The 26,257-nt window shown below is 44.9% G+C and overlaps 1 protein-coding gene across 4 annotated transcripts in view; it reads right to left on the bottom strand.

The window, feature by feature from the left end:
• Positions 1 to 26,257, bottom strand: part of LOC139416331 (voltage-dependent L-type calcium channel subunit alpha-1D-like) — a 90,204-nt gene that overhangs the window by 1,282 nt on the left and 62,665 nt on the right. The window contains exons 15-48 of one of the 4 annotated variants that reach the window (XM_071164847.1): positions 24,838 to 25,045; positions 24,521 to 24,641; positions 24,090 to 24,204; positions 23,918 to 23,975; positions 23,631 to 23,691; positions 23,392 to 23,536; positions 20,996 to 21,125; positions 20,332 to 20,391; positions 20,190 to 20,249; positions 18,866 to 18,972; positions 18,702 to 18,789; positions 18,388 to 18,495; positions 16,596 to 16,648; positions 16,292 to 16,438; positions 15,951 to 16,152; positions 15,715 to 15,873; positions 14,361 to 14,471; positions 14,062 to 14,139; positions 12,957 to 13,040; positions 10,788 to 10,916; positions 10,581 to 10,646; positions 10,395 to 10,486; positions 10,073 to 10,232; positions 9,555 to 9,682; positions 8,662 to 8,758; positions 8,402 to 8,504; positions 7,847 to 7,948; positions 5,517 to 5,653; positions 3,288 to 3,404; positions 2,099 to 2,475; positions 768 to 908; positions 564 to 685; positions 331 to 455; positions 38 to 172 (exon numbers count right to left, since the gene is read on the bottom strand). In XM_071164847.1, the coding sequence (XP_071020948.1) occupies positions 38 to 172; positions 331 to 455; positions 564 to 685; positions 768 to 908; positions 2,099 to 2,475; positions 3,288 to 3,404; positions 5,517 to 5,653; positions 7,847 to 7,948; positions 8,402 to 8,504; positions 8,662 to 8,758; positions 9,555 to 9,682; positions 10,073 to 10,232; positions 10,395 to 10,486; positions 10,581 to 10,646; positions 10,788 to 10,916; positions 12,957 to 13,040; positions 14,062 to 14,139; positions 14,361 to 14,471; positions 15,715 to 15,873; positions 15,951 to 16,152; positions 16,292 to 16,438; positions 16,596 to 16,648; positions 18,388 to 18,495; positions 18,702 to 18,789; positions 18,866 to 18,972; positions 20,190 to 20,249; positions 20,332 to 20,391; positions 20,996 to 21,125; positions 23,392 to 23,536; positions 23,631 to 23,691; positions 23,918 to 23,975; positions 24,090 to 24,204; positions 24,521 to 24,641; positions 24,838 to 25,045 (4,126 nt within the window). Of the gene's footprint in view, positions 1 to 37; positions 173 to 330; positions 456 to 563; positions 686 to 767; positions 909 to 2,098; positions 2,476 to 3,287; positions 3,405 to 5,516; positions 5,654 to 7,846; positions 7,949 to 8,401; positions 8,505 to 8,661; positions 8,759 to 9,554; positions 9,683 to 10,072; positions 10,233 to 10,394; positions 10,487 to 10,580; positions 10,647 to 10,787; positions 10,917 to 12,956; positions 13,041 to 14,055; positions 14,140 to 14,360; positions 14,472 to 15,714; positions 15,874 to 15,950; positions 16,153 to 16,291; positions 16,439 to 16,595; positions 16,649 to 18,387; positions 18,496 to 18,701; positions 18,790 to 18,865; positions 18,973 to 20,189; positions 20,250 to 20,331; positions 20,392 to 20,995; positions 21,126 to 23,391; positions 23,537 to 23,630; positions 23,692 to 23,917; positions 23,976 to 24,089; positions 24,205 to 24,520; positions 24,642 to 24,837; positions 25,046 to 26,257 lie in introns of all 4 variants that reach the window. The other 3 variants (XM_071164848.1, XM_071164849.1, XM_071164850.1) reach the window with 3 other exon arrangements.

Here is a 26,257-nt window from a genome sequence, read left to right as displayed (position 1 = left end):
ACCACACACCAACGCATGCACGCACACACACACACACCTGGATGAGGGGTGTGTAGTAATGGGAGTGGTCCCTGCTGCTGGGGGAGATGGGGGGCGTGGCCCAGGAGCGTAGAGAGCGTGACGGAGAGAGACGCGGGACTCTGCTGGAGTCCAGGCCAGCCACCGCCATCACCTTGGCAACAGATTAATGAAGGGGTTAACGGGCGTCAAACCATACCTTTATTCTACTGCCTAAATGAAGACGGGTGCATATTGTACGTGTAGCGAGTCCTGTCTAGCATATTTCGGTGGATATAACGGTAAACATCAGTTTGGTTCAGTGGTACCCACCTGCTGCTGCAGCAGATGCAGGGGTAGAGCTGTTCGAAGGGGAACCGAAGGGGTCAAGGGGGTGTCATCGCCTTGACTGCTTTGTTTCCGCAGACAATGAAAGTTGAATGAGGGTCTGTGGAGGGCTAGAGGTTCAAACACAAGAGAGACCCATGTTTGTTACAGCTTTGGGCCATAATTACAAGTGTTACATCGTCCTCTTTATCAGCCAATCAGTGACCAAGGGACCTCACCCTGGGGTGTAGAGGGGAGAAACCATCGCTTCGGCGACCGCCCACCATCCTGGTAAATGGGTTGCTGGTGGTCATCACAGAGACTGTCCGGTTGATGGTCTTGACACTCCTTACGGGACATCCTGAACAACAACATCATCAATCAACAGCCACCTTTGTCAACAGCAGGAACAGTAGAGGACATAGTGGTTTCCATGGTGATACCTGTCTTTGTGCAACATGATATCATCCTCCTGGTACTCTTCCCCGCTGAAGTATTCCCCAGAGCCCCTGTCTTCATCACTGTCTGCCCTCCCTGGCTCCTCTCTACGAACGGTAGGGTAACGAACACCCCCTGAATCTGACCTGAGGTCAAAGGTTCAACCAGAAGTTGAGGGCCGATTGAGGAAAAAGTGACGTAACAGTACATACAGATCACAGACTAAAGCCCTGCATTTGAAATAAGACACAGATTAATTCGTCAAATGGTTTACAACCGTAATCAGTAGTAGTAGTAGTATATAATTTGCATTTGGGACAAGGGAGGAGAAGGGCATGCAATGACACAGACAAGACACAATCCGTAATGTGAGACAAACAGAAATAATAATCAGAGACGTATGAAACAATAAACATGACCACCAAAAAAAGGGCGAAACATCATAGAAATAACACCACAGGTAACATACTATCTGTGTGTAGAGTAGATTTGGTGATGAATAAGAAAGGTAGGTGGATGGATACAGAGGAAACCGGGAGCGGTGAGGTCAGGTGGTCATGAATGAATGGGTCTGGAGTGTGTGTGTGTGTGTTGCTGATAAATACACACAATTCCAGGATTTTAACATGAAGAGCTCTTAGGCTCTATTCAATCCGTATCGCTGAAGTTCCTCGTTGCAGCGTGATTGAAACTGAAAGGCAATGTTCCTGCGTTCACGGTAAACGCTACATATGTCGGCTTAATCTGATAATTCTTTTACATTTCTATTGCGCAAATCGGTAACGCTTCAGCTAGATAGATTGAATAGAGACCCTCGTGGTGCAGGAATTAACGGTACTGAAAAGATCCATTCTATGGGTGCCAGGGTAATGGAGTAAAAAGTAAATTATTTTCTTTAGGAATGTAGTGAAGTAAATGTAAAAGTTGTCAAAAATATCAATATTAAAGTAAAGTACAGATACCCCCCCCAAAACTACTTAAGTAGTCCTTTAAAGTATTTTACTTAAGTACTTTACAACACTGGCGCTCCACAGCTCCTAGGCATTACGCAAGCAGGTAACCAGTGTGTGCTCATCACACATGAAATCACAACTAAAATAATCACCTAGTTCATTAAAGGGCATCACTACAGACCCTGGTTCAATTCCAGGCTGTATCACAACCGGGCCGTGATTGGGAGTCCCATAGGGCGGCGCACAATTGGCCCAGTGTCGTCTGGGTTAGGGTTTGGCCATCATTGTAAATAAGAATTTGTTCTTAACTGACTTACCTAGATAAATGAAAGAGACCTCTTTTACCAGAGAGACCCAGCCAAGAAAGAAGAATCTTAAGTTACCTTGCAGATTGGACCGTGGTGTGGGTGTCGAAGTCAACAATCTTGCGGTGCGAGCTGGAAGAGGGTGCCCCATTAGCAGACGGGTGCTCACGGCGAAGACAGCGGCGCTGCCCCCCGTTTGTCAGGGAGGGCACAGGGTGCACGTTGGCATTGTTAAGGTTGGCGTTTGAGGATATGGGGGATTTGGGGTAGTAGTAGTTGTACCAGTGGGGTTCGCCTGCCCTCTCCTCAGAGCCGACCTGGGAGGGCTCCACGGAGGCGTGGCAGGAAGGCGGAGGGACCTGGAGGGGCCGCTGAGTGACGTTTGTCTGGTGGGCGGAACCCCGGTGGTCCCTGTTAACGTGATTGGTGTGGTTGGAGAAGATCACGCCGTTCCTCTGTAGAGACAACACTGTCAGAACCGACAGTACAAATGACCATAATAAACACAGTGACTAAACTTAACCACTGGCTTTGGATCTGTTCTGGTGGTAGGGCACTTTGTCATTGAGGTCTTAATTCCAATCTTCACTAAATGATGTTCAACAGATAATGAAGGTACTAAAATTAACCGTGCATTTAGTTTTTGCGCTAAACATGCTATGAAAGAGGATTGCCTTTAAAAACCACTGGGTTGAACAACTCTGTCATCTGCATGCTCTGAGTTCACAGGCAATGAGTGTTATTGTATCGAATGGAGGGAGCCGGAAGCGAACCCGAGTCACGTTAGGTTAAGGTTAGGGAATGGATTAGCTAACATGCTAAGTAGCTAAAAAGTAGTAAGTACTGTAGTTGCTAATTAGCTCAAATGCCAAAGTTGTCCATGATGAGATTCGAACACGCAACCTTTGGGTTGCTAGAAGTTTAAAGATAATGTAACTATCCTTGACATTTAGTTAGGAGTCAATTAACCTGATGACAGCTACCAAGGGTGGGTTTCAGCTTACGTAACCTAGTTCCCTCAGCAAACGTCACCTACTGCTAACAAGCACACCATGAACATGCAGCCCCTAACAGGCAAGCAAGCTCCTCCCAAACCGCGGGTCAACGAAGGACCTGTTTGAATAGGCACTTGATTTAGAGCACCCAGCAACCACGAACAGAGTTCGAGACCATTCCATTGGCTGTAAAAAAGCGAACCCTGCCCACTGAACGTGTCGGGTGAGCTAAATCAAGCGCGCTTATTGAATGAACCGGGACAGGGATTTACCCTGTAAATCTCCTCGCCGTCTTCTGCGTTAATGTCGACAAGGCCCTCGTCTTGCAGGTCACATGATATGACTCGGCGGATTTCAGGCCCAATATCATGCAGTGTGCGGAGACCGGCCTGCAATGACGACAAGAGAGCAGCTGAGCGCCGGCAGGAACACAAACACAGAGATACACACATGTGAACTGTACACACAAAGACCCTCAGACCAGACATACTGAGGTGCTTTGTAAAGCTGTAGATAATGCGGGGTGTGTGCACAGCACTGTTCTCTTTATCTCTCATAATAAAAGGGATAGTCTGCAGCTACAAGCACGGCCAGAGGTGAAATAGCAAAGTGCAGACCAGAGAAGCAGCATTGTGTGTGTTCAGGTGCAGTGGCCTGCTGCTTTGCCGATGTCCTGTGGTGATTGGGCAAAGCACTACTCAGTGTGATTTATCGCTAACTAGCAGTTACATATTGTTTACCCTTATCAATGTGTAATTATCTTACTAAAATAGCACCCATATTTGGGTTTGTAAGTCATGTCATCAGTTGTTGTTTCAAAGGTCATTATATTGTGAGTTCTACAGGTACAGTGGAAATCGGAAGTTTACATACACTTAGGTTGGACTCGTTTTTCAACCACTCCACAAATTTCTTGTTAACAAACTATAGTTTTGGAAGTTGGAAGCAAGTTGGTTAGGACATCTACTTTGTGCATGACAAGTAATTTTTCCAACAATTGTTTACAGACAGATTATTTCACTGTATCACAATTACAATGGGTCAGAAGTTTACATACACTAAATTGACTGTGCTTTTAAACAGGTGGAAAATTCCAGAAAATTATGTCATGGCTTTAGAAGCTTCTGATAGGCTAATTGACATAATTTGAGTCAATTGGAGGTGAACCTGTGGATGTATTTCAAGGCCTACCTTCAAACTCAGTGCCTCTTTGCTTGACATCATGGGAAAATCAAAAGAAATCAGCCAAGACCCCAGAAAAAAATTGAAGACCTTCACAAGTCTGGTTCATCCTTGGGAGCAATTGCAAACCGCCTGAAGGTATCACCTTCATCTGTATAAACAATAGTATGCAAGTATAAACATCCTGGGACCACACAGCCATCGTACCGCTCAGGAAGGAGACGCGTTCTGTCTCCCAGAACAACAGCAAAGTACCTTGTGAAGATGCTGGAGGAAACAGGTACAAAAGTATCTATATCCACAGTAAAACGAGTCCTATATCGACATAACCTGAAAGGCCGCACAGCAAGGAAGAAGCCACTGCTCCAAAACCGCCATAAAAAAGCCAGACTACGGTTTGCAACGGCACATGGGGACAAAGATCGTACTTTTTGGAGAAATGTCCTCTGGTCTGATGAAACAAAAATAGAACTGTTTGGCCATAATGACCATCGTTATCTTTGGAGGAAAAAAGGGGAGGCTTGTAAGCCGAAGAACACCATCCCAACAGTGAAGCACAGGGGGTGGCAGCATCATGTTGTGGGGGTTCTTTGCTGCAGGAGGGACTGGTGCTCTTCACAATAATTATGTGGATATATTGAAGCAACATCTTAAGACATCAGTCAGGAAGTTAAAGCTTGGTCGCCAATGGGTCTTCCAAATGGACAATGACCCCAAGCATACTTCCAAAGTTGTGGCAAAATGGCTTAAGGACAACAAAGTTAAGGTATTGGAGTGGCCATCACAAAGCCCTGACCTCAATCCTATAGAACATTTGTTGGCAGAACTGAAAAAGCGTGTGCGAGCAAGGAGGCCTACAAACCTGACTCAGTTACATCAGCTCTGTCAGGAGGAATGGGCCAAAATTCACCCAACTTATTGTGGGAAGCTTGTGGAAGGCTACCCAAAACATTTGACCCAAGTTAAACAATTTAAAGGCAATGCTACCAAATATTAATTGAGTGTATGTAAACTTCTGACCCACTGGGAATGTGATGAAAGAAATAAAAGCTCAAATAAATCATTCTCTACTATTATTCTGACATTTCACCTAACTGAACTAAGACAGGGAATTTTTACTCGGATTAAAGGTCAGGAATTGTGAAAAACTGAGTTTAAATGTATTTGGCTAAGGTGTATGTAAACTCCCGACTTCAACTGTACCTGCAGTTGAAAAATATTGATTACATACAGATTGGCTATAATAGTGGACTTTTGTTAGTGTTTACAGCCCTAGAGGAGGTAAAATGGTACAGTCCAGTACAGAAGTTGAGACTCACCTGGAGAGCGATGGTGGAGTTCAGGCTGGTGAATGAGTTTCTTCCCACCAGGCCTTGCTCTTTGCGTTTCTTGAATTTCCTGAAGTAGTCCTGTATCAGGAAGGTAGCATAGAACTTCCCCACGGTTACCTCGTCATCTGAGTGAACAGACCACACAAACGCCTCCACTGTCAGCACCGCACCATGCCACCACTCACCGTATTATCCATCATTCTCAGGCACTGTAGCTGACTTTCTAGGGACAACTGAGCTTTTGTGCAAAGCCGTCTGTGGCATGTAACGTATTCAAATATGAAATCAAAAAAGCTGAAAACCAAAATGGGACTTTAACCAAGCACTACACTGCAGTTTGGTGTCTACCAGACCAGTGTGACAGCCTCAGCGGCTTCTCAGCTCTCTTCCTGGGCCTGTACCTGTACCTGGATCTGTGGTGACAGAGAACATAGCCGAGCACAGTCCTGACCTTCTGACAAGACGGCCAACAGAAACCTCCAGCAAAACATCAGCACACCAGTCCTCTCAAAACAACATCGGCAGCTCTACCCACTAGAGACTATCTGTGGCATTTATATGAACAGAAAATATGGCAAAATACGAACAGATCTGAAAAGTAGAATTTTAAACAACAAAGAGACACGAGCCTCAACTCAATACAGTCAGGAGATGAAGCGATGTCACGTTTGTTTTCTATCAAACCAACCACAATCACATCTCACCAAAGTCTACCACACAGCTAGCTACAGTACTGCTGTTATTACCTAAGGCTTAGCTAGCTACAGTACAGGGACACCGCCACAGTTAAGAAGCATCTAACAAGAAGACTACAGCAGAGAGACTGGTATATCTAAGCTGTGAAAACGACGCGCAGGCCAGGGAAGCAGTAGAGAACAGAGGAAGCAGCGGTCTGTGTCACTCAGCTAGCTAGTAAGCAGACTGGGGACACAAGGCACAAGAGAGTGCGGCAACAATAGTTTCATGCCACCGGCCAAAAACAGAACTGCTGCAGGAAATTCTGGATGGCAGAGAGAGAGAGAGAGAGAGAGAGAGAGAGATAGAGAGAGAGAGAGAGAGGCTAGGGAAGAGGAGGGAAAGCTGTGGTGAAGAGAAGCTTGGCCAGAAAGAGAGAGAGAGATCAAGATGAGTTAGTAGTTATAGCAGAGCATGCAGTGCTAGAACGAGCCAAGCATCAGAGCCAAAGCATCAGAGAGCCAAAGCACAAAGCATAGTGCAGCAAATGACAACTAGGGAAATAAAATGAATACGACGAATAGGGGTGGGTTGCAGAAAACTAGAGAACAGTGAAAACATCACAGGTTGGTCAACACCAGCACAGCATGACACTATAGACTGTTTAGGATAGTACGGCTCAGGACAGCCAAGTGGGAGACAACAAAAGAACACACAGCAAAACAGTTGAGCATGGCATTGCACAGAAACGCATGGGTGCTGTGAGTCCGCGTCCTAACCAAAATCATATTCCCTCCCTATAAAGAACACTACTAAGTGCACAAGAAAGTGAATAGGGTGCCATATCAGATTGAACCTGGCCTGACTATCAATAGGGAGCCCCAGAGTCAGGCTGAAGTGAGCATTTTCAGGATCCCTGGCTGTGACCCCACTCTCTGAGGGTGTCGCAGGGGGAGTGGGGTATGCAAAAAAAAAAAAAACATTTCCATTTCACACCACACACTTGTACAGGTTACAGACTTATAGAAGCACCCTCTATTTGACCTTTGATATGAGCACACTCGGTGTGGATGGCAAGATAAGAGTCAGATAAGGTGAGTTTCTCTGAACTGAAGTGACTGTCTGCTCCTCTATCTGGTCCTGCTCTTATCTGTGGTCAAACGACTAGGCTTTAACAGCTATTGACACATGACAACTAAAAGAGAGGACTCGACTGCCTGTCAATAATTAGTCTACGCAAACTGTTCCACTAGAGGGTCGGCATTACAGTGGATCACTGATGTCAATGAACGAGTTGATCCTTAATGTGGGACTGCTAATAACCTATGCTGTTAGCGATCCATGCACCTCTATGCAACAAGTCCCATGAACATAGTGTGTGTAGTACCACTGCTGAGGGAAAGCTTTGTCGCAGGTCAGCCTGGAGTATAGGGTTGCCACCCTGACCTCACACACACAGTGCATAAGCAATAACCCTGCTTATGCATGTGCGTCTGCACAGCGCATTTGTATGTTTGAAGTGTACAGGTTGCGCAGGGCAGTCTGCCACACCTCTGTAGCCAGGCTAGCCATGAGTTTAACGCTACATCTACCGTCCAGTTACTGGAGACAGACGTCACAGAGGCTGGAGCCATTCTACTGACCGCCAGCAGGGGGCACCACTTGGTCCAGCAGCTTCATGCTGGTCCTCTTCCAGATCTTCTTGATGACCGCTCGCAACTCCTCATTGGCCTGCTCCAGGTTGCCTAGGAAATCAAACACTTTGTAAATGTGTTGGACCAATCAAACCAGCCATTTAGCGGGCCACTGTATATACGAGTATTTTGAGTACAGTACATTCTGAGAAACTGGATGACGACTGCGTGTCCTCATTCAGACATCGTCCCTGTGTCAGCTCCCAGCAGCACCCTCTTGTGGCTACAGGCAGTACTAAATCCCCTACTATAAAAGGTTGTGTAATTTTTTTACCTTTATTTAACTAGGCAGTGAAGAACAAATTCTTATTTTCAATGAATGCCTAAGAACAGTGGGTTAACTGCCTTCTTCAGGGGCAGAACAACAGACCTTATCCGCTCTGGGATTCGATCCAGCAACCTTTCGGTTACCTTTCGGGCCACGGTAGTGTAATATACCAAGCTCGCCTATGCTCAAAGCTGAATGCCCACAGCAGCTGGTGCTGCGATGACCGCACTGCTCACCTTCGGTCTTGATCTTCAGAGCGGTCCTCACCAAGGCAAACAGGGTGGCGTTAAACATGACCGTGCCATCACTGTTCAGGGGCATGTTCATGGCAACCAATCTCTGAAAGGAGTCACGGTTATGCAACCGTGTGGGTTAACCAGGGCAAGATTGAGCCCACAAAAATGAACACCTTGTGTGAAACGTTTGTGTAACGTGTGCAGTGTTTGTGTGGTGTGTTGAATACAATGTGTGTGTTTGTGTGGGTGCATAAGCACACCTTGCAGGCCACTCTGTGTGGACACAGCTTGCCGAAGCCTAGAGGAGGCTGGATGCGTCTCAGCAAGGTCACCACATCCAGATGCTTTATCCTGCCCCTGAAAGAGACAGCAACACCAACACTGAAGGCAACACACTCCTGACAGCAACACCAAATACAGAAACAACACAGGGAGAACTAATGTAGATTAATGACTGCAGGTGTGTGTGTGTGTGTGTGTGTGCGCACGCGCGCACAGGTAACTTAGTAAAAATACTTTGAAATACTACTTAATTCATTTTTCTGTACTTGAATATTTCTATATTTGACAACTTTTACTTCACTACATTCATAAAGAAGACATGTACTTTTTACTCCCATATATTTTCCCTGATACCCCAAAATACTTGTTACATTTCGAATGCTCAGGCAGGACAGCTATATAGTCCAATTCACACACTTATCAATTTAGCATATTGTCATCCCTACTGCCTCTGATCTGGCGGACTCACTAAACACAAATTCTGCGTTTGTAAATGATGTCTGAGTGTTTGAATGTCCCCTTAACTGTCAATGCATTTACACAAAAAAATCTGTCTGGTTTTAATATATCTACCATAAGTGTTCTACCTGGAACCAACAAGGGTTCTTCAAAGGGTTCTCCTATGGAGACAGCTGAAGAACCCTTTTAGGTTCTAGATAGCACTTTATTCATTTTTTCCATAAGTACATTTAAAACCAGATACTTTTACTCAAGTAGTATTTTACTGGGTGACTTTCACTTTTTACTTGAGTCATTTTCTATGAAGGTATTTTTATTTTTACTCAAGTATGACAATTGAGTACTTTTCTCACCACCGTGTGTGTGTGTGTGTGTGTGTGTCCTGTATGTCCAGATGTTAATGCAGACTCACTTAGCCTCAGGGTCGTACTCAGACCAGATCCTTTTAAACTCATCCAGGTGGTGAGGACCCAGAATGGACCAATCCCGCGTCAGATAGTCAAAGTTATCCATGATGACAGCCACGAACAGGTTGATGATCTGAAACAGAGGTAGTGAAACACTCAGTGGGCGTGTTTAACGATTCTTCTGGGGACCAGAAGTCCCCACGAGGATAGTAAATGAACAGAAATATGACCAACTGGAGACATTTTGTTAGTCCCCACGAGGTCAAATGCTATTTCTAGGGGGTTTAGGATTAAGGTTAGAATTAGGGTTAGGGTTAGAATTACATTTAGGGTTAGGAGCTAGGTTTAGGTTTAGGGTCAAGGTCAAGGTTAGGTTTTTGGGTTAGGGTAAGAGTACGGGTTAGGGTTAAGGTTAGTGAAAATAGGATTTTAAATGGGACTGAATTGTGTGTCCCCACAAGGTTAGCTGTACAAGACTTTGTGTGTGTGTGTGTGTCTACATGCTGTGTGTATGTGTGTGTACCAGGAAGGCGCAGAGCATGTAGAAGCTGATGAAGTAGATGATGGCGAATCCGCTGCCACAGGTTCTCTCCTCTCCGGGGTTGTAGTCTGACTCGGAGTCACACAGCTTCCCTGGCAGACATGCCAGCATGATCTCCTGCCACACCTCGCCTGTAGCACACCTGAGAACATTCAAGTCATGTTATAACCCCAACACTATCACAACTATTCACCGTCCATAACCGCACACGCGTGCGTTTGACCTGACGCCAAACTTGTCCCTAGCGCACCGCAATATGATGACGCATAATACACAAACTAGTCACACACGTACACACACACACCTGAAGAGCATCAGGACAGCTTGAGGAAAGGTCTGGAAGTTGTTGTTGTGGTTTATCTGTGTGCCGTCTACCATGGCGATCTTTCCAAACACCTGAAACAAACAAACACAGTGTGTTAGGAAGAAACAAGTCCCGGAGATAAGCTAATCGTAATGCCAACTCAAAAGAGAAATGTTTGCCAGTTACCTGCATGCCGATAACAGCGTAGATGAAGAATAGCATGGCTATCAGGAGGGCAACATAGGGAAGAGCCTGGGAATGAATGCAAAGAGAGAGAAAGACTGTTTCAGGAGTGTGTTCAGACTCAGGAAGAGAAGGGTGCACCTTCACCTGTACGGTTACAGTCGGACCCATATGACTCCACTGTCAACCCTGAGTGGATTATTCTATCACCTGGAAGGACTTGATGAAGGTCCACAGGAGCGTTCGGATGCCCTCCCCTCTGCTGAGCAGCTTGACCAATCGCATGACTCGGAACAAGCGGAAGAATGTGATGGAGATGCGAGCGCTGTCCTCTGTGTTCTGAGACAGAGAGAGAGAGAGAGAGAGAGAGACAGGAGGTGGAACCTCCATAGGACTGATGGTGCTGCTTTAACACACAGATAGGAGCAGGCCAGAGATCAACACGCAGTTTGTGTGTGTGTGTGTGTGTGTGGGTGGGTGCACATCAGTGCATGTGGGTACGCATTCAGGTAGAGGAACATGCAACAGTCCTCGACTTGTGTGAAAGCAATGCATACACAGCCACATACATACACATACATACAAGTGTCCCCACTCCTAGGAGTCATACAGGGACGTGCCTCCAGACTCGGCGGGAATGCTTGAGACACAAGCAAAACCACAGCATCTACGCGATCCCAGGTCAAACGTGAACAAAGGCACACAACAAAAGACTGATAATGAGATGACCATCAACACAAACAAGATCCCAAAACAGAACTGATCTTGTCCATGGTACCGGGCCACAAAACAGATCTTGTCCATGGTACCGGGCCACAAAACAGGCAAGACAAAAATCCTCATGAACGAATATCATTCAGAACATATTTCATTCCAAACGAACGTGACGACATGACTGACAACAGAAACAGCTCTGTGCTGAGACGATGACGATGACGATGAGGAAGAGAGGGGTAGTGGGAGGGGCTTCTTACCCCTGGCTCCACAATCACCTTCACCACTGGCAGGGCCTTGAGACCAAAAAGTCTGGGTTAACCACTAACACCTTGACTACCTTCATCACTGATGTCATCCATGAGTCATTGTCATTGGCATAATGACTTCACTGCTTCCCAATGTCATTACATTTCTTCATCGTCGATTGAATCAAACCCAGCAACAATATGATCGTAACTTCTTTAATACAGCTCGGGAATCAGAAAGCCATCCATAACAGACATGTTACAGTAAGCATCAGTATCGGCGGGACACCATCATCGTTGCCGCTCACGCAAAGCAGAATCACAAGAGCTTAAGCACAGTATGACCACGGTGGCACGTTCGGGACATAAAACGGGCCATTCAATTCTACACAGGTGAAGAAAGAAAACTGTGACCTGTACCTGAGAACGAGTGGGTCCCACAAATACAAACTCGGTTGAATATTTAAATCACTTAAAGTAAATATCCAATGTGATTGTCACTCACTGGTCAAACACATTTATGAGAGTATGTTATAAGATGACTAACATAACTAATAGAATAATATAGGGTCACTTAGCTTACTTACCATGTAGGTAAGACACTGTGTTTTTTTGTGTATGTGTGTAAGGCAGTGTGTGTGTGTTTAGATTTGTGTTCCAAACAGAACAAAAGACAAAGCCACACAAACGTCATGATGACACACAGTTACCAGAACAGCACCAAGCATGGATCACTAATCTAGATAACCTATTGGAGGGAGGCATTGCAATAACCCTCATAGCTGCGGTATTCCAACTTCTTCAGCGGGGGACCCCATTTCTTTTCCACTTGAATTTCTCGGGCGAACCCACCACACCCCAAATCAAAATGACACAACCTTCAATTCGGTACTTTTAGATTTTTACATTAAAAAAAAAATCAATTCATTACATTTTCATCCCTCGTATCAAAATGAAAAGAAACCAATCAATACATTTACTCAATTTAATTACATTTCTCAAATGTTATATACTGTCCCATACAATAATCTGTACTCTTAGTATTTTGTCATTTTTTTTCAAATAAAAGTTTATTTGTATCTTTTTTGGCCCCACAGCAATTCCCCAGTGACCCCGACTTTGAATACCACTGAGTGTTTCAAAACTGTCCTATCATTATAAAATCGTAAAAATATGTTGTCATCACATTTATAGACATCCCATATCACATTTTGATCTCCAAGGATCATAGGGTTGCATTCATGATTATCACTGCTACTAAACAGCTAGATAGAGCAACACCTTTATCAAGAGGATAGTCAATGAACATGTCTGGGACGTGAAACAATTTTGAGATCTCGAATGCAACCCTGACGTTGTTGCAAGGCATTCCCTCCAATAGTGCTGCGGGACAAGTGGCGTGAAGATGGCTACTTACATTGATCTCAGTGATTGCAATGTCAACGACGCTACCGACAACAATTAAGGCATCAAACGTGTTCCATGCATCGGCGAAATAGTGCTGTAAGCGCCAGTCCACGGACAAAAAGAGAAGAGGACAGAGAGAGACACAGAAGCAGAAAGAGAGAATGAGAAGGATAGAGATATGTGAAAATACAAATGAGTTAAGACATGAAAGAATACGGGCAACAAGTAGAAAAAGCGTCTGAGTGGCACTTGTCTGTGAGAATACAAAGCGGCCGGAGGCACCTTAACCGGGGAGGGCGGGCTCGTAGTAATGGCGGGAATGGAATGAATAGAATGGTATCGAAACACATCAAACACATGCGTTTGATACCATTCCTTAAACTCCATTCCAGCCATTGTTATGAGCCCGCCCTCCCCTCAGCAGGCTTCTGTCGCGCATGCCTCTAAGTAGCCCAACTGATACATATGAAACAGCGAATGAAGTTCTTCTGACTGTGATCTGTTATGAACCCTCTACAACCCTCTATAAGATATTACACGTTTCTCACTGACACAGTGCCGACACAGTGCTGAGTAACTGGCCACCATAGACCTAGACCCAACACCAGTCCTGACCAGGGATCATCTCCTAAAATTCAGCGGCGGGGGCGATTTTTTTCTTGAGCGGACGGTCAGGGGGCCCGAAACATATTTACAAATCATTTGTAGACTGCAAATTGACTGCAAGAAGCCCAAACAGATATAATATTTGACTAAAACACAATCATTTCAAACCAATCACTTGGAGTTGATTTCCTGGTGGTTTTATTATATTTTGAAGTCCAAAAATGAAGATGCCAAAAAAATAAAAAAAATAAATGTAGTTTTTTTTGCTCAGAGAACATGGGGGGGGGGGCAAATAAAACCATCCGCGGGCCGTGACGCCAGTTAGGGAACCCTGATCAAGACCTATGGGTGACCAGCCCTGAAAGAGGTTCAACACTAGGCCAAGGAGCCAACAGACTGGCTTTAGGAGTGAGTCTAGAAAAAGGTGAGGGAGGCAAGGAAGGAAGGAAGGAAGGAAGGAAGAGAGGGGGCAGAGAGGAGGGCAGGTCTATTACAATACTCACATCTACCTGACTGAGAATGATGTCAACTACGCTGCCGATCACCACCAGGGCATCGAAGACGTTCCAGGCGTCTCCAAAATACCCCTACAGGCCAGGGTACAGAGCGCACCGCAGGGGGAGGTAGGGAGAGGGGTAGGAGGGTCAGTGGAGGGTAAGAAGTAGAGAGGGAAAGGGTGAGCGGGGGAGGGGGGTGTTAAGGTCAATACTACAGAGGGAAATGCTTGACAGAAAGACAGGGGGATGAGAGGAGTGAGAGGGGTGAGTTAACTGGTCTATGATGCAAGCTGAGAGGCAGGCTGACTCACCCTGGGTCTGAAGGCAATCAGTTTGAGGATCATCTCCACGGTGAAGACGCCAGTGAAGACCATGTTGAGGACGTCCATGGCGTAGTTGAACAGGTGGGACTGGCCATAGTGCTGAGGAAATGGAGAGAGAGGGAGAGAGAGAGAGGGGGTCGGAGGATGAGATAGAAAGGGGCATTAAAGAGCAGAAAGAAGGATGATGAGATGGGACTGAGGTACAGACATATATATACAATACTTATTTTCCACCATAATTTGCAAATAAATTAATTAAAAATCCTACAATGTGATTTTCTGAATTTCTTTTTCTAATTTTGCAGGTCATAGTTGAAGTGTACCTATGATGAAAATTACAGGCTTCTCTCATATTTTTAAGTGGGAGAAATTGCACAATTGGTGGCTGACTAAATACTTTTTTGCCCCACTGTACACAGAACACAGAGAGACATAGAGGGACAGAGAAATAGACCCCGACATAGAGACACAGAGATACACAGAGGGACAGAGAAATAGACCCCGACACAGAGACACATATTGGGACAGAGAAATAGACCCAGGCACAGAGAGACACAGAGGGACAGAGAAATAGACTCAGACACAGAGAGAGAACAGAGAGAGGGCTATAGAAGGCTATGGGGGCTATATAGGGCTATAGAGGGCTATATAAGCATATAGAGGGCTACAGAGGGCTATTTAGAGCTATAAAGGGCTATATAGGGCTATTTAGAGCTATAGAGGGCTATATAGGCATATAGAGGGCTACAGAGGGCTATTTAGAGCTATATAGGGCTATTTAGAGCTACAGGGGGCTTTATAGGGCTGTTTAGAGCTATAGAGGGCTATATAGGCATATAGAGGGCTATAGAAGGCTATAGAGGACTATATAGGGCTATTTAGAGCTATAGAGGGCTATATATGCATATAGAGGGCTATATAGGGCTATTTAGAGCTATATAGGGCTATTTAGAGCTATAGAGGGCCATATAGGAATATAGACGGCTACATAGGGCTATTTAGAGCTATAGAGGGCTATATAGGCATATAGAGGGCTATAGAAGGCTATTTAGAGCTATAGAGGACTATATAGGGCTATTTAGAGCTATAGAGGGCTATCGAGGCATATAGAGGGCCATAGAGGGCAATATAGGGCTATAGAGGGCCATATAGGGCCATAGAGGGCTATAAAGGGCTATAGAGGGCTATATAGAGCTATAGAGGGCTATATAGAGCTATAGAGGGCTGTAGAGGGCCATAGAGGCCTATTTAGGGCTATAGAGGGCTATATAGGGCTATAGAGGGCCATAGAGGGCCATAGAGGCCTATTTAGGGCTATAGAGGGCTGGCAGTAGGGACTCACCTGGATCGCCAAACACAGTGTGTTGAGGATGATGAGAACGAACATGACGTACTCAAAGCCAGTGGAGTTAACCACATACCAGAACTTATACTGGTAGGGGTTCTTAGGGATGTACCTCCGCAGTGGACGAGCCTTCAGAGCATACTCTACACACTGACGCTAGAGAGGGTAGAGAGAACACAGAGTTAATCAAACACACACACACACACACACACACACACATACACGACTCTTACCTGGTTTTTGTCCAGCTCACAGTTCTTGTACTCTTTCTCTCCCTGCTCCTGGAAGGTGACGATGACGAAACCGACAAAGATGTTCATCATGAAGAAGGCGATGATGATGATGTAGATGATGAAGAAGATGGAGATCTCCACGCGGTAGTTGTAGATGGGACCCATATTCTCTCTGTTGGAGTCGATGGCCTTGTACAGCAGACTGAGCCACAGAAACAAACGCACACTAATCAGTGAGACGTGTGGTCAAAATGAACGTCTGGACATACGTAGGAGTGTGTATGTTCACGTACGCTTTCGCTGCGTGTGTGTGCGTGTGCGTATCTGTGAGAGGCTCTTACGCAGGCCAGCCTTCAAATGTAGAGACGGTGAACAGAGCCATCATAGCCATGAGGACGTTGTCAAAGTTGAAGTCACTGTTGTACCAGATCCTCTCCCTGACCGCAGGCAACACTGTGTCGCCATCCTTATACAGAATGTATGTGCCTCTACGCGAGGAGAGAAGAAGAAGTTACACTTTTACACACAGATTGACATATCTGTGTGACACATTAGCATACAGACATATGCACACGCACAACGGTAAGCTTACAATTGTATCCAGCATAGCGCAAGGAGGGGAAAATGGAGCGCAATCCAACTCACTTGCATTCCTCTGGGCTGGACTTGGCCTCGTCTGTGCAGCGATAGAACTTGCCCTGAGCGAGAGAACAGAACATCAACAGCTGCTATTCTATCACACACTACCACACACATACAGTTGAAGTCGGAAGTTTTCATACAAGTTTTATTGACTCCAACCTAAGTGTTTTTCAACCACTCCACAAATTTCTTGTTAACAAACTATAATTTTGGCGAGTCGGTTAGGACATCTACTTTGTACATGACACAAGTCATTTTTCCAACAATTGTTTACGGACAGATTATTTCACTTATAATTCACTGTATCATAATTCCAGTGGGTCAGAAATTGACATACACTAAGTTGACTGTGCCTTTAATTAAACAGTTTGGAAAATTCCTGAAAATGATGTCATGGCTTTCGAAGCTTCTGATAGGCTAATTGACATCATTCGAGTCAATTGGAGATGTACCTGTGGATGTATTTCAAGGCCTACCTTCAAATTCAGTGCCTCTTTGCTTGACATCATGGGAAAAAAAATTAGCCAAGATGTAAAAAAAAAAAAATTGTAGACCTCCACAAGTCTGGTTCATCCTTGGGAGCAATTTCAAAACGCCTGAAGGTACCACATTCAGCTGTACAATCAATAGTACGCAAGTATAAACACCATGGGACCACGCAGCCGTCATACCGCTCAGGAAGAAGACACTTTCTGTCTCCTAGAGATGAACGTACTTTGGTGTGAAAAGTGCAAATAAATCCCAGAACAACAGCAAAGGACCTTGTGAAGATGCTGGAGGAAACAGGTACAAAAGTATCTATATCCACAGTAAAACAAGTCCTATATCAACATAACCTGAAAGACCACTCAGCAAGGACAAAACCACTGCTCCAAAACCGCCATAAAAAAGCCAGACTACAATCTGCAACTGCACATGGGGACAAAGATCATACTTTTTGGAGAAATGTCCTCTGGTCTGATGAAACAAAAATAGAACTGTTTGGCCATAATGACTATTGTTGTTTGGAGGAGAAAGGCGAGGCTTGCAAGCCGAGGAACACATCCCAATCGTGGAGCACGGGGGTGGCAGCATCTTGTTGTGGGGGTGCTTTGCTGCAGGAGGGACTGGTGCACTACAGAAAATAGATGGCATCATGAGGTAGGATAATTATGTGGATATATTGAAGCAACATCTCAAGACATCAGTCAGGAAGTTAAAGCTTGGTCGCAAATGGGTCTTCCAAATGGACAATGACCCCAAGCATACTTCCAAAGTTGTGGCACAATGGCTTAAGGACAACAAAGTCAAGGTATTGGAGTGGCCTTCACAAAGCCCTGACCTCAATCCTATAGAACATTTGTGGGCAGAACTGAAAAAGCGTTTGCGAGCAAGGAGGCCTACAAACCTGACTCAGTTACACCAGCTCTGTCAGGAGGAATGGGCCAAAATTCACCCAACTTATTGTGGGAAGCTTGTGGAAGGCTACCCGAAACGTTTGACCCAAGTTAAACAATTTAAAGGCAATGCTACCAAATACTAATTGAGTGAATGTAAACTTCTGACCCACTGGGAATGTGACGAAATAAATAAAAGCTGAAATAAATCATTCTCTCTGACATTTCACATTCTTTAAATAAAGTGGTGATCCTAACTGACCTAAGACAGGGAATTTTTACTAGGATTAAATGCCAGGAATTGTGAAAAACTGAGTTTAAATGTATTTGGCTAAGGTGTATGTAAACTTCCGACTTCAACTGTATAATAAATTGCACACACAACACTCATTCCGTCATACTGCAATGGAGGTAGGTACCTTGAAGAGCTGCACTCCTATGCAGGCGAACATGAACTGTAGCAGCGTGGTGACGATCATGATATTACCAATGGTCCTGATGGCCACAAATACACACTGGACCACATGCTGCAGGGTCAGGGGTCAAAAACAGAGGAGACGAGAGAGAATTAAGGGACGAATTAACCTCATTGAACCCTCTACCCTTAGCATGATGATTTGCAGGAGATTTCAGCGGCCGGTTCCTTTGTGGAAGTGTGCTAGTTAGAACTGTTTTTCTCTGGATGCGTTGTTAAACAGTTGTTCCACTGTGGCCAACTGGACCCCTGTCTCACCTTGAGGCCCTTGGCTCTGTTGATGGCCCTCAGGGGCCGCAGCACCCTCAGCACACGCAGGATCTTCACCACAGAGATGGCGGATGACCTAAACACCAAACAGAGACAGTTATGGCCACATTGGTTGGTTGCTTGATTGTTGGATGGATAAATTGGTTACGTACTGAATGCCGAAGGACACCAGAGAGACTCCCACCACCAGTAGGTCCAGCAGGTTGAAGTAGTTCCTGCAGAAGGCTCCTTTATGGAGGAAAGCCCCAAACGCTGTCATCTGGAGAGCACAGAGATACTGGCATCAGATATCCTGAACTTATACACTGGGCTGTCCCCTTACTAGACACAACAGCTTTAGCCATAACTGTAGATGACATAGACGTGGGCAGACAAACACACACCGTCTTGTTTGTCAAACCTTGTGGGGACAAACAATTGATTCCCATTAACCCTAATCCTAATCCTCCCACTAATTTTAACATTAACCCTAAATCCCCTAGAAATAGCCTTTTTCCTTGTGGGGACACTCTTGTGGGGACTTCTGGTCCACACAAGTATAGTGAAACACGTCCACCTACACACAGATCTCTTACTGAAACGCCTACGCATGCTTCTCGATGTGATAATCAATGCCAGACAAATGGGTTTCTACAGAAACTCAGACACAACAAAGTACACATTTAATTGCATATCAGACAATCGTCGACACCTGCACATATTCTCTCTCTTACACACACACACACACACACACACACACACACACACACACACACACACACACACACACACACACACACATGACAGCACACAGGCAACGACATTTAAAACATAGACAAATGAGAACTGTTCTGACATTGGACACATTATTTCAGAGATATTGCTATTCATTTCCTATAAAGATTTTAACAAAGATCGCTCAAACTGCAAAGATTGCTCAAACTGGGGAGGGGTGGGGGGGTAAGGTTACATTCAAAAGAGTAGTCAAATTGCTTCAGAGTCATTCATGTGTGTCGTGGTTTCATGCACATTCTGTGGAAGTACTCGCGGGGGATGGGATGGCAACATCATACCAATAGGATGCGGATGCCAGATCTGTTTATGCTTTAGTTCAGGCCAAACTCAGAACTTGTTGGCTAAAGGAGAAACAGATCTGGCAACCAGGGTAGGAATCTCTATGGTGGAGATTCACAAAGAGGTGACCTACCATGAACCCTCATCTTTACAGGGTGCAGTTTAAACTGGACCCAATAAGAATGCAGTGGATCATGCTACTCTCGAAAAATGTACACAAATATATATTGCCCCCTCTTTTGGCTCCAAATTAAAATAATAACAACTCATCGAATAACAACTGATGTTTTCTATTGAGCTTCAGGTCCGTTTGTGATTAAAAAGAGGTGCCGTGATGGTTGCTGACAGACAAAGTACAAGCAGGCGACGTACAGTAGACAGGGGAGTGCAGCAAGGCTATGGTTGTCATAGAAACCAGGTTACCTTCAACAGGATCTCAAAGGTAAACATACTAGTGAAGACATAATCTGCATAGCCTAGGATCTGGAAAGCAACGAGAAGGTTGGAGTGTTACCACACAAGCAGTAGAGCACAGCACACACACACACAGGGGGAAAGCATTTACCTTCAACAGGATCTCAACAGTAAAGATTGCCGTGAAAGCATAGTCAAAATAACCAAGTATCTGCAAAAGGCAATGTGAAAGTTTAACAGGAGGCCAAGGCATCACCACATGACATCAACAACTTCAGAATGCATCAACCGTCCTAAATTGTTAACAAAAGTACAGGTTTGAGTTTTTAGTTCAAGTTTTGTTTTTAACATGGATATTCCATATTACCATTAAACATGATCTTAATGTCATTACTGTAAAATTACTGTAAAATTGCTTTCATGGAAGTAGACATCATCTTGGTGCTATTAAAGGTGCAATATGCAGAATTGGCCCCGCCATTTCCTGGTTGGTTCTAATAGTTTGCCTAATTACCATCTAAACCACTAAGAAATATATTTTCAATTACCAAAAATATTGTTTTTTACAGCTGTTTGAAGCTGGTGTACAAAACCCGGAAGTAAACGATGCAAAAGCGCAAGTTAAGAACAGGAAGCATTGAAATAGCGCACATAGAACAGATCTACCTCTTCTTATGCTTGCTTTCAATGAGAATGGCGGATCTATATCTCACATTTATATGTACATTTGGTCGGGTCGCCCAAAAAGTTACATATTGCAGCTTTAAATGTTATTTTGAATGTCAGAGAAAAGGCTGCTGCTGCAGCCTACATACAATGTTGCGTGCAGAGAAGTTGCGTATGGGGTCCTCAGCAGCCAGAGACACAGAGCTCAGCATGATGAAGACCAGGATGAGGTTGGTGAAGATGTGGTGGTTGGTCAGCTTGTGGCAGGCCACCCGGACTCTGAGAAAGAAAGCCATGAAATTACATTATTTCTGAGTGTGTGTGTGTGTGTGTGTGTGTATGTGTGTGTGTGTGTGTGTGTGTGTGTGTGTGTGTGTGTGTGTGTGTGTCAGTTCAATACCATACTATATACAGGGTCAGTTCATTACTATACTATATACAGGGTCAGTTCAATACCATACTATATACAGGGTCAGTTCAATACCATACTCTTTACAGGCTCAGTTCAATACCATACTATATACCGGGTCAGTTCAATACCATACTATATACAGGGTCAGTTCAATACCATACTATATACAGGGTCAGTTCAGTACCATACTCTTTACAGGCTCAGTTCAATACCATACTATATACAGGGTCAGTTCAATACCATACTATATACAGGGTCAGTTCAATACCATACTATATACAGGGTCAGTTCAATACCATACTCTTTACAGGCTCAGTTCAATACCATACTATATACCGGGTCAGTTCAATACCATACTATATACAGGGTCAGTTCAATACCATACTATATACAGGGTCAGTTCAGTACCATACTCTTTACAGGCTCAGTTCAATACCATACTATATACAGGCTCAGTTCAATACCATATTTACAATGTGCAGGGATACTGGAGTGATGGAGGTAGATATGTATAGGGGTAAGGGGACTAGGCAACAGGATAGAAGATAAACAGAGTAGAAGCAGCTTGTATGTGAGTGGGTGTGTGGGTGGGTGTGTAGAGTGTGCGTAAAGACAAAACTAGGTCAATAAATATACAAGGTATGAATATAAATGTATGTGCATATTATGTGTGATTGAGCAGATGGAGTGAGTGTGTGTGAGTGAGTGTGTAGGGCAATGTGAGTCTGCGTAAAAACAAAACTAGGTCAATAAATATACAAGTTTAACTCAGATAGTCCGTGTAGCTATTTTGTTAGCTATTTATCAATCGTATTGATAGAAGCCGTTCAAGAGCCTGTTGGTGCCAGACTTGACGCACCGGTACGGCTTGTCGTGCGGAAACAGAGAGAATAGTCTATGGCTTGGGTGGTTGGAGTCTTTAACGATTTTCCGGGCCTTTCCACCACACCGCCTGATATAAATGTCCTGGATGGTAGGGAGCTCGGCCCAAATGATGCACTGGGCTGTCCACTCCACCCTCTGTAGCGCCATGTGATCGAGGGCAGTGCTATTGCCATACCAGGCAGGGATGCAGCCAGTCAAAATGCTCTCAATGGTGCAGCTGTAGAACTTTGAGGATTTGAGGGCCAATGCCAAACTCTTTCTAATCTCCTGAGGGAGAAGAGGCGTTGATGCGCCTTCTTCACAACTGTGCACATGTGTTTGGACCATTTTAAGTCTTTATTGATTTGGACAGAGAGGAACTTGAAGCTCTCGACCTGCTCTACTGCAGCCCTGTCAATGTGGATGGGGGCGTGCTCACGCCCCTGTTTCCTGTGGTCCACGATCAGCTCCTTGGTCTTACTGACATTGAGGGAGAAGTTGTTGCTCTGGCACCACACTGCCAGGTCACTGACTTCCTCCCTGTAGGCTGACACATCATCAACGGTCATCTGTCCTACCACCGTCGTGTCGTCAGTAAACTTGATGATTGGGTTGGAGTCATGCCTGGCCATGCAGTCGTGGGTGAACAAGGCGTACAGGAGAGGACTAAGTGTAACAGTATAACTTTAGACCGTCCCCTCGCCCATACCCGGGCGCGAACCAGGGACCCTCTGCACACATCAACAACAGTCACCCACGAAGCATCGTTACCCATCGCTCCACAAAAGCCGCGGCCCTTGCAGAGCAAGGGGAACTACTACTTCAAGGTCTCAGAGCAAGTGACGTCACCGATTGAAACGCTATTTAGCGCGCACCGCTAACTAAGCTAGCCGTTTCACATCCGTTACATAAGCACACACCCCTGTGGGGCCCCTGTGTTGAAAGTCAGCGTGGAGGAGGTGATGTAGCCTACCCTCACCACCTGGGGTCGGCCCGTAAGGAAGTCCAGGATCCAGTTGCAGAGGGAGCTGTTCAGACCCACAGTACTAAAGCTTGGTGACGTGCTTGAGGGGACGAAGGGTGTTGAATGCTGAGCTGTAGTCTATGAACAGCATTCTCACATAGGTATTACTCTTATCTAGGTGGGTGAGGGCAGTGTGGAGAGCAATTGAGATAGCAGCATCTATGGATCTGTTGGGACGGTATGCAAAAAAGTCAGTGTGCGTGTGTTTGCATAATATCCCATGTTTTGAACTGAGGCCTACTCACAGGTTAGTGTTGCTGAAGATGAAGAAAGCGCTGCCCTCAGGGATGGGCGGAGTCTTCTCCTTGACGCTGTGGTCCGACAGCCTCTGAGGACGTGGCCCAATCGGAACCTCCGGGAGCTCATCGTCGTCGTCGTCATCGTCACCAACTGGGGATACCCAGGATCGGAGACAAAGCAGTGTCAGGGCACAGAAGCTACAGCACCAAAGCTAGGACACTGACCTCAGACCAGAAGAGTTTACCTGGAGTATCTGGAGTGGGATACGGCTCCTTCTCCTCTTCCACTTCCTCCTCCAATGGAAGCTACACCCACGCAGACACAAATGACATGTCAGAACAGTATCAGTACTGTTATGAATGACACATGGTTTAACCTCACCGTACCATTCTAAGTTGCTAAAAATGCAGACGTGAATAAATATCCAAGGATTACCAGCGCAATTTGTTATCTAATGGTGCCTCTGTGTGGTTATGGATTGCTCTCCTCTGACTTTCTAATCTCTGAAAGTAGAAGTCAGCCTGTGATTACCTTGATCTCCTCATCCTGGCCTTCAGGTTTCAGATTCTCGGTCTTGTCTGTGTCACTTCTGGAGAAAATGACCCCAAACAGAAGACAATGTCAAATCAAATCAAATGTCAGGTACGGAGGAAAAACAAAACCACATCACTATCTCCTATCAGTCAGACAGTATTGGCATTACCTGGAACTCTTCTTCCTCTCCTTCTCCTCCTCTTCCTCCTTCTGGGCTGTGTTCAGGCTCTCTGCGTCTGCCAGGTTGTCAACGGCGATGGCCAAGAAGACGTTCAGCAGGATGTCTGATTACACACAGGACTTAAGGGCAACAGAGCTACAACGTTCACCTAACGTTTCAATGTAATGCACTGTTCTTCACTCCTGGTCCTGTGGGCCTGCAATGTGTGCAGGGTTTTGTTCCAGCTCAGGACTAGCGTAATTGATTCAACAAACCATGTACTCATGAAGAGTAACTCATGACTAGCTGAGTCAGGTGAGTTAGTGCTGGGGCGAAACAAACACCTGCACATATTGTGGCTCTCTAGAACCAGCGGATAACATTGATCTAAACTCTAGACAGCTACAGGCAGTGGAATCCATGTGTTAGAAACAGGATACAGTTTCCGCAGACGAAGAGTATGATGAAGTAGATGCTGACGACCATGCCCGATGAGAAGGGTCCACCATACGCCATGATGCCATCATACATCACAGCGTTCCAATCCTCGCCTGTCAGGATCTGAGTCGCACAACAGGGTAACGCAATGTCGTCACAATGTCATCCCATCACAACCTTATTACAATGTTATTATTACAAGTCATCACAACGTCATCCCGACATTACTACAGTGTTATTATTTACAAGTCATCACAATGTTATCACAACGTCAATAGGTCAATAATCACTGTGAGAGAGGCGGGTAGAGGCGGCCTACCTGAAACACTGTGAGTAGTGCCTGGGGGAAGTTGTCGAAGGTGCTCCTCTTGGTTATCGTCTCGTCGAAGTTGAACTTGCCTCCGAAGAGCTGCATGCCCAACAGGGAGAAGATGATGATGAAGAGGAAGAGCAGAAGCAGCAGGGAAGCGATGGACTTCATGGAGTTGAGCAGCGACGCCACCAGGTTACTGAGAGATGCCCAGTGGCTAAAGGGCATAGAGAGAGAGCGAGAGAGGGTTATAACTTCACTAGGGTAGGGGGCAGCATTCGGAAGTTTGGATGAAAAGCATGCCCAAATTAAACTGTCTGCTACTCAGTCCCAGAATATAGGATATGCATATAATTAGTAGATGTGGATAGAAAACACTCTAAAGTTTCCAAAACTGTTAAAAAATAATGTCTGTGAGTATAACAGAACTGATATGGCAGGCGAAAAACTGAGGAAACTCCAACCAGGATGTACTATTATTTTGAAAGGGTGTTTTTCCATTGAAAGCCTATCCACCATACAAAGACTTAGGACCCAGTTCATGAGCTCTGTACCTTCCTCTACATGTGACCAGTCTTTAGGCATTGTTTCAGGCTTTTACTCTGAAAAATTAGGGAGATATAGCACTTTCAATCAGTGACCAGTGGAAATGTCCATTCATCAGCCATGCGCCCTGATCGTGAACGCGCCTTCCTTGTTTCTCCTTTCCTATTGACGAAGCTTTTGTCCAGTTGAAATATTATTGATTATTTATGGCAAAAACAACCGGAGGATTGATTTTAAACATTGTTTGGCATGTTTCTACTAACTTTTATTGTACTTTAAAAAAAACTTTTCGTCCTGGAATTAGTGCCTTCTGCATTCGGATTACTGGACAAAACGTGCGAACAAAAAGGAGGTTTTTGCTCATAAAGAGGGACATTATCGAACAAAGCAAACATTTATTGTCTAACATGGAGACCTGGGAGTGCCACCAGATGAAGATCATCAAAGGTATGTGATTAATTTTAATGCTATTTCTGACTTTTGTGACACTCCTTGGCTGGAAAATGGCTGTATGCGTTTCTGTGGCTAGCTAACATAATCGCAAAGTGTGCTTCGCCGTAAAGCATTTTTTAAATCTGACACAGCGGTTGCATTAAGGAGAAGTTTATCTATATTTCCATGAAAACACTTGTATAGCTTATCAATGTTTATGATGAGTATTTCTGTCATTTTATGTGGCTCTCTGCACTTTCACCGGATGTTTGTTTGAGACAATGCATTTCTGACCACAACGAGCCAATGTAAACTCAGATATAAATATGAACTTTACCGAACAAAACATACATGTATTGTGTAACATGAAGTCCTATGAGTGTCATCTGATGAAGATCATCAAAGGTTAGTGATTAATTTAATCTATATTTCTGCTTTTTGTGAATCCTCT

Source organism: Oncorhynchus clarkii, chromosome 9 (assembly GCF_045791955.1).
Source record: "Oncorhynchus clarkii lewisi isolate Uvic-CL-2024 chromosome 9, UVic_Ocla_1.0, whole genome shotgun sequence".
Lineage (NCBI taxonomy): Eukaryota > Metazoa > Chordata > Actinopteri > Salmoniformes > Salmonidae > Oncorhynchus > Oncorhynchus clarkii.
Note: the sequence above shows the minus strand (reverse complement) of the source record. Positions and strands in the feature narration are given on the sequence as shown.